Source organism: Podarcis filfolensis (assembly GCF_964270895.1).
Source record: "Podarcis filfolensis genome assembly, chromosome: 3".
NCBI classification, from domain to species: Eukaryota; Metazoa; Chordata; class Lepidosauria; order Squamata; family Lacertidae; genus Podarcis; species Podarcis filfolensis.
Genome location: NC_139606.1, coordinates 104,588,352 through 104,602,399, shown reverse-complemented (window position 1 = coordinate 104,602,399; position 14,048 = coordinate 104,588,352). Strand labels below are relative to the sequence as shown.

General features: G+C 44.7%; 1 protein-coding gene across 4 annotated transcripts in view; it reads left to right on the top strand.

Moving 5' to 3' along the window:
- MERTK (MER proto-oncogene, tyrosine kinase) overlaps positions 1-14,048 on the top strand; it is a 52,417-nt gene that overhangs the window by 19,750 nt on the left and 18,619 nt on the right. Inside the window, exons 7-10 of one of the 4 annotated variants that reach the window (XM_083605002.1) lie at positions 5,661-5,844; positions 6,308-6,459; positions 10,908-11,061; positions 13,170-13,326. In XM_083605002.1, the coding sequence (XP_083461128.1) occupies positions 5,661-5,844; positions 6,308-6,459; positions 10,908-11,061; positions 13,170-13,326 (647 nt within the window). The remainder of the gene's footprint in view (positions 1-5,660; positions 5,845-6,307; positions 6,460-10,907; positions 11,062-13,169; positions 13,327-14,048) is intronic. The other 3 variants (XM_083605005.1, XM_083605003.1, XM_083605004.1) reach the window with 3 other exon arrangements.

Here is a 14,048-nt window from a genome sequence, read left to right as displayed (position 1 = left end):
AGGTTGCGCGCAACCTCGCCTTCGCTCCTGGAGCTTGCTGCTATCCGCAAGCCTTCTGAGCCCGGCGGGAACTCCCGCCGTGCTCCGAAGGCTTGCGGACAGCTGCCTGAAGCCCGGGGTGCGCAGAGCTGCAGGCTGCAACCCCCGCCAGGCTCCGAAGGCTTGTGGATAGCTTCCTGAAGCCTGGAGAGCAAGAGGGGTCGGTGCGCACTGACCCCTCTCGCTCTCCAGGCTTCAGCAAAAGCCTGCATTCGCTCCATAGGACGCACACACATTTCCCCTTCATTTTTGGAGGGGGAAAAGTGCGTCCTATAGAGCAAAAAATACAGTACTTACATCTGTAGCCCGCCCCTTCCGTCAGGCTTGAGGGGGAGAACAAGAGCAGAAGATCCCAGCGCAACAGAATGAAACCTTGCTGTCTCACAAGTCCTTTGCAGACCTAACCCAAAGCATTGAGGGCCAGCCCAAACAGGTAGACCTCAAAATACTCAGAGGGGCGAGTTTCAGGTGCAAAGGGGTTCTATATCTGGGACAGGCACAAGCAATGCCTCTCTTTCGCCCTTGCTCTCAGGAGCTGATACGTAAGCTTTTTGCAAACATCCATTCCAGGTGTAACTGACTGCACAGTGGAAAGAAACAAGGTGGCACTTGCTAGCTTGGCTTTCAAACTCCACATGCTCTAGGCATCCTTTGTGCCAGAGTCTATGTGCACACACCCAAAGGCTGCCTATGCACAAACTACCCTGGTCAACAGTATGGATAGGGATTGTATAGCTACTGGTGCCAGATTTTGGGAGGCCTTGAGCAAGAGGCTCTCACTGAGCCCCCCCCATCTCCAAGCAGGCACAGCTATAAGATGATGGTAGTTTGCATGCAGAAGAACCCAGGTTCAGTTGCATCCCTGGGAGAGAAACCTGTCTAACACTCTGGAGAGCTGCTGCCAGTCTGTGTGGGCAGTACTGAGCTAAATGGTCTGACCTGGTGTCAGACAGCTGCCTATTCTTTTATGATACTGTACAGAAAACATTTTGGATCTCCTTTCCCCAGGAGATCAGATGAGGTCCCTTCTTTTTAATGCTTTTCCTGGAAGCAGAAACTTTTTTGTTTGCCAAGTTGTTGAACGTGCTGGCTTAATGTGTGCAGGGTGTCTGTGTGTTTTCCTGTTGCTGTTCTTAAATGTTTAACTCTGGGTTTTATGGCGATGAGTTTAGGTTTTATTGCATGTCGCCTTGAGTGCCCTCTGGCTGGGATGGTGGCTGGAGAAAAAAACAACAAGGTTGGATCCTGCCCCTCCTGTGAATTCTGCCTTAACTATTTCAACTTTCAAAGATCTTGTTGTGCCGGCAAAACGCTCTGCAGTTTGAAAATGGCCAGAAGTTATCAAGCAAGGCATGTCTGCTTAAGCATTTGACACATTTCACAGTAACGCTGAACGCAATTTATCTCGCTTCCCTTCGGTCACGCCGTGTCAAATGAACAGAACTGTGTGGATGTTGGAGCGCAGCCAAATAGTTTTGGTATCTAAGCGGTTGGTGTTTCTCAGAAGCCACCGGCTTCACAATAACAGTTTGTGCATCCTAAATTCCTGGGGGGAGGGTATTTGTGGGCTGCCATCCTCCACATGGTTCAACAACTTGCATCCCGTTGATTTCTGGGGGGTGGAGGCAGCCTGTATATTAGGGCTGCAGCCCCTAATGTAGCTGTTGAATGCTGAAGCAGGGGGCGTTTGCTTGTTTATTTCGCCTGGAGAAATTGGATACGAGGAACAACACTCTTGCCATCCGGCGTTTATGACCTCGAAAACACAAGGATGCTTCAGTTATTTTGTTGCTGCCATTTCAACCCATGCTTCCCCAATAAAAGAGCACAGAGCAGTGCAGATGGTTTTCCCCATATCCTCACAATGACCCTGCAAAGTAGGTTAGGCTGAGAGCAGATAACCGGCCAACTTTGCAGCTGGACAGGGATTGTGAACTAAGTCTCCCTGCTCCGTTTAACATTCTGCTCTTTACATTATGCTGCTGGTGGCAATCCACATCCCATGGAAGCTGCTAGTTCAGGCAACAAAACACCTATGCATGTTCTGAGTGGTCGGGAGGACTGATCAGACTGATCAGGAGTGGTCAGACTGATTTGCTGCTGGAGATGGGGAAAAGGGTGTTTCAAAAGCATGCTAGCGATTGCCAGAAAAGCAACAGGATTCTCCGGTTTAAGGCAATAAGCTACAGAGCCACAACTTCATTAGTGTCCAGCTGCACATTTATACACAAACTCAAGTAACTGCATCCCAACAGTATCTGTTAGGATCTGAAGAAGTGTGCATGCACACGAAAGCATATACCAAGAACAAACCTAGTTGGTCTCTAAGGTGCTATTGGACATTTTTTATACAGTGGTACCTCTGGTTATGTACTTAATTCATTCCGGAGGTCCGTTCTTAACCTGAAACTGTTCGTAACCTGAAGCATCACTTTAGCTAATGGGGTCTCCTGCTGCCGCTGCACCGCCGCTGCATGATTTCTGTTCTCATCCTGAAGCAAAGTTCTTAACCTGAGGTATTATTTCTGGGTTAGCGGAGTCTGTAACCTGAAGCGTATGTAACCCGAGGTACATATTCCGACTGCATCCCAACAGCGCTGTTTTATTCTTTTCTTTATTAAAAAAATATTTCTTCAGGGGTGATTTTGACTAGGAGAACAGCAGCAAGGTGGCAGGTACCTGTTCCCTTGATTCTTTCCTCACCACTATCGTTTCTGGCAGAAAACATTTTTGGAAAACAGAAAAATGGGGCAAGGCTGTAACTCAAGAGAAGGGCACGTGGGATGGTATTCAGCTCAGTTTTACTCTTGAGTAGTCCCATTGAAATTAGTGGACCTAATAGACTTGTGTTCATTAATTTCAACGGGTCTACTCTGAGTACAACTTAGTTGAATACCACCTGTGCTTTGCAAGCAGGCAGTTCCTGCTTCAGTTTCTGGCATCTCCTGGCAGAAGGGACTGTGGCCGTGACCCTGGAGAGCTGCTGCCAGTCAATGTTGACAATATTAGCTCAATGGACCAAGTAGATCCCTATGTAAAGGGATGGAGAAAGCATCATTTTCCATTCTTCCCTGTATTTGTCACATGCACCGCCGCTTCCATTCTGCTGCAGTCCACCTTCTGCCACAAACTATGCTGTTCATCTTGCTGCCCGATGTTGGTGAAATTATGCAACCCACTTAATTTCGTTGTTCCACTCCATTCATTTAAATGCAAAGGAAACTCGATGCAAATGGCAGGGGGCTAAAATTCAATGGTGTATTGTTTGCAGACCAAAAGCAACAGCAAGAGTAAATATTCGCTGGGTTGATTTCCATTCTGGACATTGGATGAATAAGTGATTTCTGCTCTCGTTTCCGTCAGAATCTGCCAGCATCCCTAGGTTCTGTGCAGAACAGAGAAAAATCCCAGGCAGAGATCCATTGCAGAGCCACAAGATCTCATGGATTAGTGACCGAGCAACACCTTCTAAAACTGCCACGATTGGCTAAAACAGGGCACAAGGACTCTTGGCTGGAAGCCACAAGCCCATTGCTCCCTGTTCTTTCCATGGCTGGTTGTAGACCAATGGAAAGCCCCAGGATGCAGGCAGAAATCCAACGTCCGGGGCAATGCAGGGGTGCAGAGTCACATCCGCACAGCAGGCCGCCCTTTGTGATCATGCTCCGCTTTTAAATAATTGTTTCATTCAGCTGAGGAAGTGCCCTTACATGCAGATAACTGGGCAGCATCAGGATTTCCTCTAGCTGGGTCTTGTTCCTAAGAAAGGTCAGGGCATTTCCCCCCCATATCTCATTTTGCACTGATGTATTTCTTCTAGTGCCGAAACATAAAAGCATCTGTGAGCCTGGTTATTGCGTTTCCTATGTGATATTTCCACAGTATCAGCTTAAGCAGCACCAGTTGCCTTCTGGAAACTCTAATAAGCTGCTTTTGTGAGTTGCGGTGGGTGGATCAGGAACAGGGTGATGCCTTTCCTTTCTTGATGTTGTCATGTCAATGGTATTTGATGCTGCATTCCTGCTGAAACTCCGGAAATAGGTTGGAAAATAATAATATTTTTAAAGAAACCCTATGACTTAATATTCTGTAACTGGCCACTTTACAGATACTGTAATAAAGGAACAGAATTTCTGAATTCGAGAGCATTCAAAATCCCCAAGGCAAGACCGCTTTTAGAGCTCTTAGCATTTGATACTCACAAAACCAGGCCAGAATTACTATGGTGTTGAAGTTTTTAAAAGGTGGCGTGGTGTGTGATTTGGTTTGGTTCCTTTCCCTGGACCAAATGGCCTCAGACACCTTTGGGAACACAAGAGCCAGTAAGGTGATGGCAAATGAAATACACCAAAAACAGAAACAGCTGGTTTTGATTACACTTGCGTATTTGCCTGCCAGAGCATCTGGTAGCATCAAGGGCTGCTTAATTTTCGTTTTCTGTCTGGTGGTGTGCAGCACTGAAGTGAACACTGCCAGAGATGAGACTAGATTTGAGCAATACAGGCCGGGAGAATGAGACTGGGTTTTGCAAAAAGAAAATTTTTAAAAAATTAAGATAAATGTGCCGCGTACAATGTAAAGGTAAAGGGACCCCTGACCATTAGGTCCAGTCGTGGCCGACTCTGGGGTTGTGGCACTCATTTTGCTTTATTGGCCAAGGGAGCCGGCGTACAGCTTCCGGGTCATGTGGCCAGCATGATTAAGCCGCTTCTGGCGAACCAGAGCAGCACACGGAAACGCCGTTTACCTTCCCGCCGGAGCGGTACCTATTTATCTACTTGCATTTTGATGTGCTTTCGAACTGCTAGGTTGGCAGGAGCTGGGACTGAGCAACAGGAGCTCACCCCGTCGCGGGGATTCGAACCGCTGACGTTCTGATCAGCAAGTCCTAGGCTCTGTGGTTTAACCCACAGCACCACCCATGTCCCTTGTACAACATACTTGGCTTGTTTTAATGATAATTTGAGAGGGGCAACAAAACAGAGAAAAATGGTTTTCCACTGAGGGTGAAGGTAAGAATCATTGCCTTGACTTTTATTTGGCTGCAGGTGGGAAATCACGTGGCTAAATACAAAGACTAAATGTCTTTGCGAAAACAAACAAGCAGACACCCTGCACACAAAAAGATAGCAGGTCAGGGATGAGGGTTCTAGTTTCTCCCTGCCATTCTTATTTTCTAGCTACAGGGATTTGTATGTTTTCTCTCTGGACACATCTAGTCACATAAGCCCTCACTGTGAAGATTTGCAGCTCATTTTATGACTCAGGTGAGAGCTAGGCCTAGGCAGATTCAGGAATTTCTAGTTGCTTTCCCTCTTCACATGAGTAACGCATGGAGAAAATTTGGTTTGACCCCAAATGTGTTTCTGAAGCTTGTGTTGGGCCTTGAAACCTCTCTTCCTCTCGCCTTGGGCACTTCCTGTAACTCTGTGGAAAGGAAAGTTTCCCCATGTGCTCAGCCCAGAGCCATTCCTTGCCGTTCAACATGCTTATTTTCTGTGGCGAGAGGGCGGGCTTGCCATTTCCCTTCTTGCAAATTACACAGGGCTGCTGGCAGCCTGTAGCTTTGGAACTCCTTGCTGAATCATCTTTGCCTTAACGATTTTTGTTCTTCATTTCAGGTGACGGATGTTTTTGCACCAAGCAATGCCTCTGTGTTGGTTTTCAACACTTCTGTGCCCCCTCATCTGTACCGTATTCAGAATCTGGGGGCCATGAAGGATTATAACATCCGTGTTTCTTGTATGAACGAAGTAGGCTGGTCTGCCTTCAGCCCGTGGATAACTGCCAATACAACAGAAGGAGGTAAGTAAAACAAACTATTTCAGGGTTAGCAAAGTCTGTAACCTGAAGCGTCTGTAACCCGAGGAACCACTGTACTGTCAATTAGGATAGCGGGTGCTGCATGGGAATGTAGTTGTGCGAATGTTGTGGGCGCCTATTGGACAGCGCCAGTGACATCACTGATGATGAGCAACGCACCCACCCACCCTGCTCTCGTATCTGTGCCATTTTCTTAGCAGATGGGTATTCACTTTCTGTGCCGCTCAAGCAGTGCATGTAGCCCTTAAAAAAAAAATTAAGAGTGGAAGACACTAGCAAGCCCTACATACCCTGTGCCTATCTTGTGATCTACATGCATTTGTTTTTGTCTTGTTCTTTGAATGCTGTATGCTCCCACCCCAACAATTCTGCAGCTTGCATCTTCCCAAAGTCAACAAAATGGGGAAATGACCAGCCTTCTGTTTTTCCACTGTGTGTATTTCAGCTCCCTCTGCTCCGCCTGCGAATGTCACGCTCTCCGTCAATGAGTCCAGCTCTTCTGTGATCGTCACGTGGATAAAGCCTCCCTCTGCACAGATGAACGGTGAACTTCAAGGCTACAGCATCTCTCATGTGTGGCAGAATTCAGAGGTGTTTGTAAGTATTGAAACAATGGTTTCATTCACATGTCACCCTAAACAATGGTTAATGATAGCCAAGGTTTTTAGACCAACAGGAACCTTGGTTTGCCAAGCATATTTGAATTGTATTTTATAAACCATAGAGAAGCAGTAAGGCTGGGCCCAATGATCAACTATGGTTTGCTAAACTATGGTTTATAAACTATGGGTTAGTGTTACATGCAAACCAGGCCAGTGAACAACCCAGGTTCCTATTGACCAGAGCTTTTAAAGTTATTTTGAACACTGATTAAGGGAAATGCAGGTACTGATGTATCACACAAATGCAACTAAGGCAGAGTGGTGAATTTGCTCAGAGAAAGGGATGTTCCCTCTGCAAATGGCGCCAGATATTTAGCAGCAGTTAAGAGATTGAGGTGGCAGTCCTACACTCACTTATCTCGTGGTTAGTCCTGCTGAACTCAGTAAGAATGTATTTCTAAGTAGACATGCACAGGATTGCACCGTGAGGCTCTTAAGTCTGCACTGCTCCAGACTTGGCATTCATCCTATATCCCTGGCTTTATGAATGAGTGAAGAAGATTTGGCCCTAAAATCTTCAGCTGCTTGTAGCTAAAAGGATGTTTGGGAAGACCCTGCGATCTAATACTTTGAAGCCTTTTGTGTTTGCTTATGAGAGCATTGCAAAAAGCCTGTTGAACTTTGAGACCTTGTTGAGTAGGGAGTCTTACTCACAGCAAGCCTCACTCATCCCTCCCAGCCTCTGAGCAGGTAGAGAACGGCAGTGAAGTCCCCACTTTTATCTGAAATGTGTCGGCCTACATCAGAAAAATTGTGGCATCACATAGCTACAAGTCCCATGAGGAAGGAAAAAAGAAAACAAGAAGTTTATACTTGTGATAGAAGCATGATCCAGATTCCTAGTTTAGGTTTCCACTGAGTTGATTTTATTTATATTAGATTGGCTTTTTGAGTCCAAAGTTTGAGGTATTGAAAAGAAACTGCACTGCGGCTCACCAAAATCCTATGCATGCTTACGCTGAAGTAAGCACTGTTGTGTTCTTTTTTTTTTTTTAAGAAATATTTATTAAGATTTCACAAGAACAAACATACAAAAACACATAATAACAAAAGAGAAAAAATAAAAAATAAAAAGATGAATAAAACATACAGAAACAACAAGAAAAATTAAAATCAATTGTTTTTCATAACATAAAAGTCGGTTGCTTGTTTCTTTGACTTTCTCACACCTCCCCTTCTTGTATTCCCATTTAAATAATCAAATCAGCAAATCCTTACCCTCTTTCATTTATCTTATCTCTGCACTGTTGTGTTCATTGGGGCTTGCGCTCATGTCAGTGTGCAAATGTTTTCGTTGTTTTCAAATCTCCCATGGAAGAGGGGAATGTGATTCATGCTTGTTTTCTGTACGACTTGAGTTTTCTGTTCCCTTTTTAATGTTTTTGGGATCTGGAAATCAAAGGGCTCAAACCCACTGAAATCAGCAAAGTGATAATATGGTCTTGTGACTAGTCTAGGGTGGAGACGCAAACTCATCAACTTGTCTTAACTAAAGGTCACTTCCTTCATCCTCAGAGAAGGAAGGCATAAATCTAAGCATCTTCCCTCTCTAGAAAAACGCTGGATGCCAAAACTTTTAATATCTAGGCAGTTCACATTCTGCATGTGCCTGCAGTTTCTGAGATGTAATAAAACACACTCCATTGTTTGCTCTTGAACATTTCTGAGTACGACAGAAAATCATTTGTTAGGCTGTAAGTTCTTAATGAAGCCCTTTCAAAAGACAAGTGGCTTCTAGGAACAGGACGGATTTATTATGCAGCTGAAGTGCTTAGGCAAGAGTTTAATACGCTTGTAAGATGGTGCAAGGGACGCGGGTGGTGCTGTGGGTTAAACCACAGAGCCTAGGGCTTGCCGATCAGAAGGTCGGCGGTTCGAATCCCCGCAATGGGGTGAGCTCCCGTTGCTCGGTCCCTGCTCCTGCCCACCTAGCAGTTCGAAAGCACGTCAAAGTGCAAGTAGATAAAGTGCAAGTAAGCTCTGGGGTTGCGGCGCTCATCTTGCTTTACTGGCTGAGGGAGCCGGCGTACAGCTTCCGGGTCATGTGGCCAGCATGACTAAGCCGCTTCTGGCGAACCAGAGCAACGCACGGAAACGCCATTTACCTTCCTGCTGGAGCGGTACCTATTTATCTACTTGCACTTTGACGTGCTTTCGAACTGCTAAGTTGGCAGGAGCAGGGAGCAAGCAACGGGAGCTCACCCCGTCGCGAGGATTTGAACCGCCGACCTTCTGATTGGCAAGTCCTAGGCTCTGTGGTTTAACCCACAGCGCCAGTAGCTTAGGGCCTCATCAAACCTAAATCTGGCCCTGCTCCAGATAAACCACGAGCTGTAAACCAAGAACAAACCTTGGCTATATAATGGGGTATATAAACAGATTTGACTTGTGACCCACCATCACCACCCTTTGCTCCAAGTTAACCAGTATCCAATCCCTCCTTTGTTAAAGCTTCCCCATTTTGGGGTGGTGTGTGTGCTAATCGGTCTATTAACGATCAGCTGAGAGCCTTAATCATTTCATAATTTTGCCTAGTTCCTGTTTACACAGACCTTCGATACAGCCTTATTCAGTTGAAGCTGTACTACCGTAACACATTGCCCTACAAAGACACTGAGCATTACATGCCAGCCTGCCAGCTGGACTGTGAGTCACAGAAGAAGTTATTTTTTGTGTGTTTTGGTTTTCAGTAGCGGTTCAGCAGGAAGCAGGACCTGTCGTTCTTTCAGCTGTTCAGCTGACTCACTAGATGTCCAGGAAATAACAGGGAATTGACGGGAAAGGGAATCTCTTGTGTCAAATCAGATATGCCAGCGTTCTTGGAGGGATATCTGGCTGGGATGCCGCTGCGTCACTTAAGCTTATTAAAACTATTTGCTTTGCTCTTGCGTAAAGCTGCTTTAGCTGTAAGTGCCCAAATGCCCATTTCGTCTCTGGAGGAATTCTAGCTACAAGCATGGCATCTAAGATCAAAACGGCACCTTGCCTGTCTGCTGAATTCCCATGTACACAAACAAATATCACAAGTGTTAAGAGAATGCCTAGTTGTCAGAATTAATATTTTCCTTAAAGGCAGTGCTGCTTTAAACACAGGTAATTTCCAGACCATTAGTAAGCGTTCAAGAATATCTTAAGGTTGCAGTCCTGTGCATGTTTACTTAGAAATAAGTCTCATTTTTGTTAATTGGGCTTATTCTCAAGCAAGTGGACATAAGATTGCACTCTGATGCTCTGTATCAAATATTCATGGGCAAACATGTGAGATGAGGTTGGCTTTGGGTTCCCAAGATTCCTGAAGCCCAGTTATTTTGCCTGTCCTCTGTTCCTTGTATAGCAACTGGCTTGGCCCCATTTGTTTATCTCCTAAGTGGCACTTTTTATGTGTTTAATTATATTTATTGATACTTGTCCAAAGATATACAAAAGTTCATATCCAATACAAAGTATCTTTTCATAATACACTGAAATAAAAGAGATGTTTAATCTAAAAAGGAACGGAGTGGAAAGAAGAAGAAAAGAGAAAAAAGGGGGGGAAAGGAGGAAAGAAGAACGAAAGAAGAGAGAGATGGAAAAAAGAATAAAGAAAGATAAAAAGACTCCCGGTTCTTTGTCCTGCAGCTAAATATCATATTCACTCATTAACTTCCAACCACTCTATCTTCCGTAAACCAATATTTTTTCAGTCTTCAAATCCAGATATTCCAAGTTCATTCTCTCGTTCACACAAAAAAACCCATAAAAGGTTTACAATCCTTAATCAATGTCAGTAATGGTTTTTCTCTAATTAAACACGTTAACTTTTTGGTTTAAGTGGTACTTCTTGCTGGGAACGTTCCTGTGGCTTTGCAAATTCAGAAAGGAGTGGGAAAAGGCTGAGCACAGAGAGAAAGCAATGAATTTTACAAACCGTTCCCATCCTCCGCTTTCTGATAGCACTCCAGTTTGGGGAGTTTTTTGTTCGTCTGTACCCCCCCTCTTGATTATTTGGCTCTGCCTGTAAGGAGGACAGGTTTGCAATGAAGGGGCTTGATGGTCCACAGCTGCAAGCTTGTATAACTGGGTAAAATTTATGTTGAATTTTGACTCTGGCAGTAAGAGCGTTTACAAATAAATGCTGGCCAGAGCTACCATCCCGTACTTGGAGTGCTATCTTCACAGAAACTGTGGCTCTCCATGAATCATTAGCTGTTCTCTTGACATGAGCGCTGCCTGTTTATGTTCAGCAAACAAGCATGAAATCTGATCTGGAAATCTGTTGGATGGGGATAAATGTTGGCTTTTCAGCTAATTATCTAGCCTAATGGGAGGAAATGGGTCTACGAAGGGGAAAGTCTTTCCCCATTAATTCCTCTGCGTTTTAAAGAACCTCTCCCCCCTCTGCAGCAGAATCTCTCTTCGCGTACCGGTAAAGATTCCAGTGCCGTTCACATTCCAATCGTGGCCATCAATGCAACCTGCATGGTGCGAGTCGCTGCCATTACAAATGGCGGAGTGGGACCATTCAGTGTTCCAGTGGCAGTTTTTATTCCAGGAAATGGTAAGTTGGCCTAATGTAGCGCGATAATGAGCTAAGGGACACTTGCAGCCTGGCTGTTTCTTCAGGTGGAATTCAGTGGCCAACCTAGATGGCTTTAAAAAGAGGATTGGGCGAATGAACAAAGCATAAGGCTATTAGCCACAATAGCTGTTCTCTGCCTCCACAGTCAGAGGCAGTGATGCTTCTGAATGTCCACTGCTGGGTACCACAGGTGGGGAGAGTTTTCTTGTGCTTGGGCCCTGCTTGAGGGTTTCTCACAGGTTGGCCACTGTGAGACCAGGATGCTGGCCTAGAACGGGCCATTGGTCTGATCCAGCAAGCTCATCTTTATGTTCTTATCATAATCTGGCAAATTCAAGGCTGTGCAATAAAAGTTTATTTGGAGCTGTTGCGCAACACACATGCTTGCCACCCCCAAATCAGACTTTTTGCAATAAGAAAAGTGTTGGAGAAATGCAGTGGAAGGCGGGAGACAACTTTGTTTTTTGTTGTTAAAAAAAATTACAGTTTTCAAGTTTATACATTTCACTAATTTTATACATTTCCTTAATTTTACAATCATTTTGACATTTCAAAACTTGACTTCCTTCCCCCTCTTTCTGCAGTTCCTTAAATTTATTTTTTATATCTTCTGCATATCCAAATTAACCTAATTTGCTCATTTATCCATCTTCTTTAAATATATACTCTTATAAAACTGCAGGTTATCACAATAATCCTGCCAATGTTTTTATCAGTTTGCAGTTTACCTGTAAACATTCAATAAACCATTTCCATTCTTTTATAAAAAGTTTGTTATCTTGATTTCTTATTCTTCTGGTAAGTTTTGCCGTTTCTGCATATTCCATAAGTTTTTGTATCCATTCTTCCTTTGCTGGGACTTCTGGTTCTTTCCTTTTTGGGGCAATTAACATTCTTGCCACTGTGGCGTGAGATAGCTTTTGAATGACATAATGTTCCTCTGCATCCTTGCAAACAAATCAGGGCGCATGCCGTGTAAATACTCTACTATGATTTTGTGATTGAACTGAGAGATGGATATTGCAATATAAGTAAAGGTAAAGGGACCCCTGACCATTAGGTCCAGTCGTGGCCGACTCTGGGGTTGCGGCGCTCATCTCGCTTTACTGGCTGAGGGAGCCGGCGTACAGCTTCCGGGTCATGTGGCCAGCATGACTAAGCCGCTTCTGGCGAACCAGAGCAGCGCACGGAAACGCCATTTACCTTCCCACCAGAGTGGTACCTATTTATCTACTTGCACTTTGATGTTCTTTCGAACTGCTAGGTTGGCAGGAGCAGGGACCAAGCAACAGGAGCTCACCCCGTCACGGGGATTCGAACCACTGACCTTCTGATCAGCAAGTCCTAGGCTCTGTGGTTTTAACCACAGCGCCACCCGCGTCCCTGTATTGCAATATAGTTGCATCTTGAACCTTCAGTAGGGCCCAGTTTGGAACAGGCAAATCTAGTGAAGCCATCCACCTGCACCTACTCTGAACATATTTGAAATCTTCTTGTGACTCTCCCTCATAAGCAGCTCCCCAGGTCCCAAACTGTCTTTTTCTTCTTCTTTGGTGATCACTCATAGCTGAGTAAGGTTGTCTTCCATAAACACGGTCTTAACAGTGAGTCTGTAAGTGACTGTGGAGGCCAATTCTGGATCCACACGTCCTTCCACAGTGGGGACATAGGTTTCCAGATGGGAGTTGATCATGGTGAGGGTTTGCCAAGCGTGCCTTCCTCTTAGCACGTTTCTCCCTTGTGTCCTGAGTTCGAGTGTCTTCAAAGCCCATGACACCTTTGGTAAAGGCTGTTCTCCAACTGGAGCGCTCACAGGCCAGTGTTTCCCAGTTGTCGGTGCTTATACTATCTTTTTAAAGATTTGCCTTGAGTCTTTGAACCTCTTTTGTTTACCACTGGCATTACGCTTTCCATTTTTAAGTTGGGAATAGAGTAGTTCCTTTGGAAGACGATAATCAGGCATCCGCACAACATGACCAGTCCATCAAAGTTGATGTTGAAGAATCATCGCTGTGACACTCCCCAGGTCCCCAAACTGTATGAAGATCTCCACTCCCTTTTCTCTGTAACGTGTCTTATTGTCTTAGGTTTCGTATCTACTGCCTCCTCTTCAACTCCAGCATCAAGAAGCACACATTCACTGACGATAGTCCTCGGGTTTATATGTGGAGTTGTCGTCGTCGGGTTAATCCTGTATGTGTCTGTGATCATCAGGAAAAAGTTCACAGAAGAGACCAAGTTTGGGTAAGTACACACAAAAAAAGACAAAATTCTAATCATTTTAAGCTTGGGAGCTGGTTTCTAGGGGCCCATTCACATCTTTAGCCGAAATTCACTGAGCGATGCAAAAGTTCACTGGGTTTCAGGAGCAATCTGCCATAAAGCTGGCATTAACGTCCACCTTTAATGTTGAGCAAGAAAACCTCCATGCATCTAGGATAGTCACGATCCTCTGTGATGAAAGCTACCATCTAAAGTCTATATTAAGCAGGATAATTGAATAGAGGTCAGTGTGGTTGGCTAGTTAAGTGTTGAACTCCCAGGCTCAGCCCAAGACTTAAGTTAGGCTGAAGTGGTATGCATGTTTGCATGTCAGTAAGAGCCATTGAGCACAGTGGGGCTTACTTCTGAGTAAAACTACAGAGGTCTGTAGGTCTGACTCCCCAGCAAGAATGCACAGGATGGCAGCCTTAAGCATCCGTTTAATTTCCTCCTGCTGAAACAAAATTGGATTTAAATAAACTGGATTTTAGCTCCATGATGCCCCAGTGAGTAGTAAGAAAGGACACAGAGCCCAAATTCATGTAATGAGCAGATTTGGATAATAGAGGCTCTGTAACCTTTTTGTGAAGCATGATTCAGTTGAGCATGTGATTGTGAACAGTTTTCTGACTGCTAAAGGTTTTAATTGTCTTGGATATTTTTACAAAAAATAATAATAATAACACACAGTCAAGTTTCTCTGA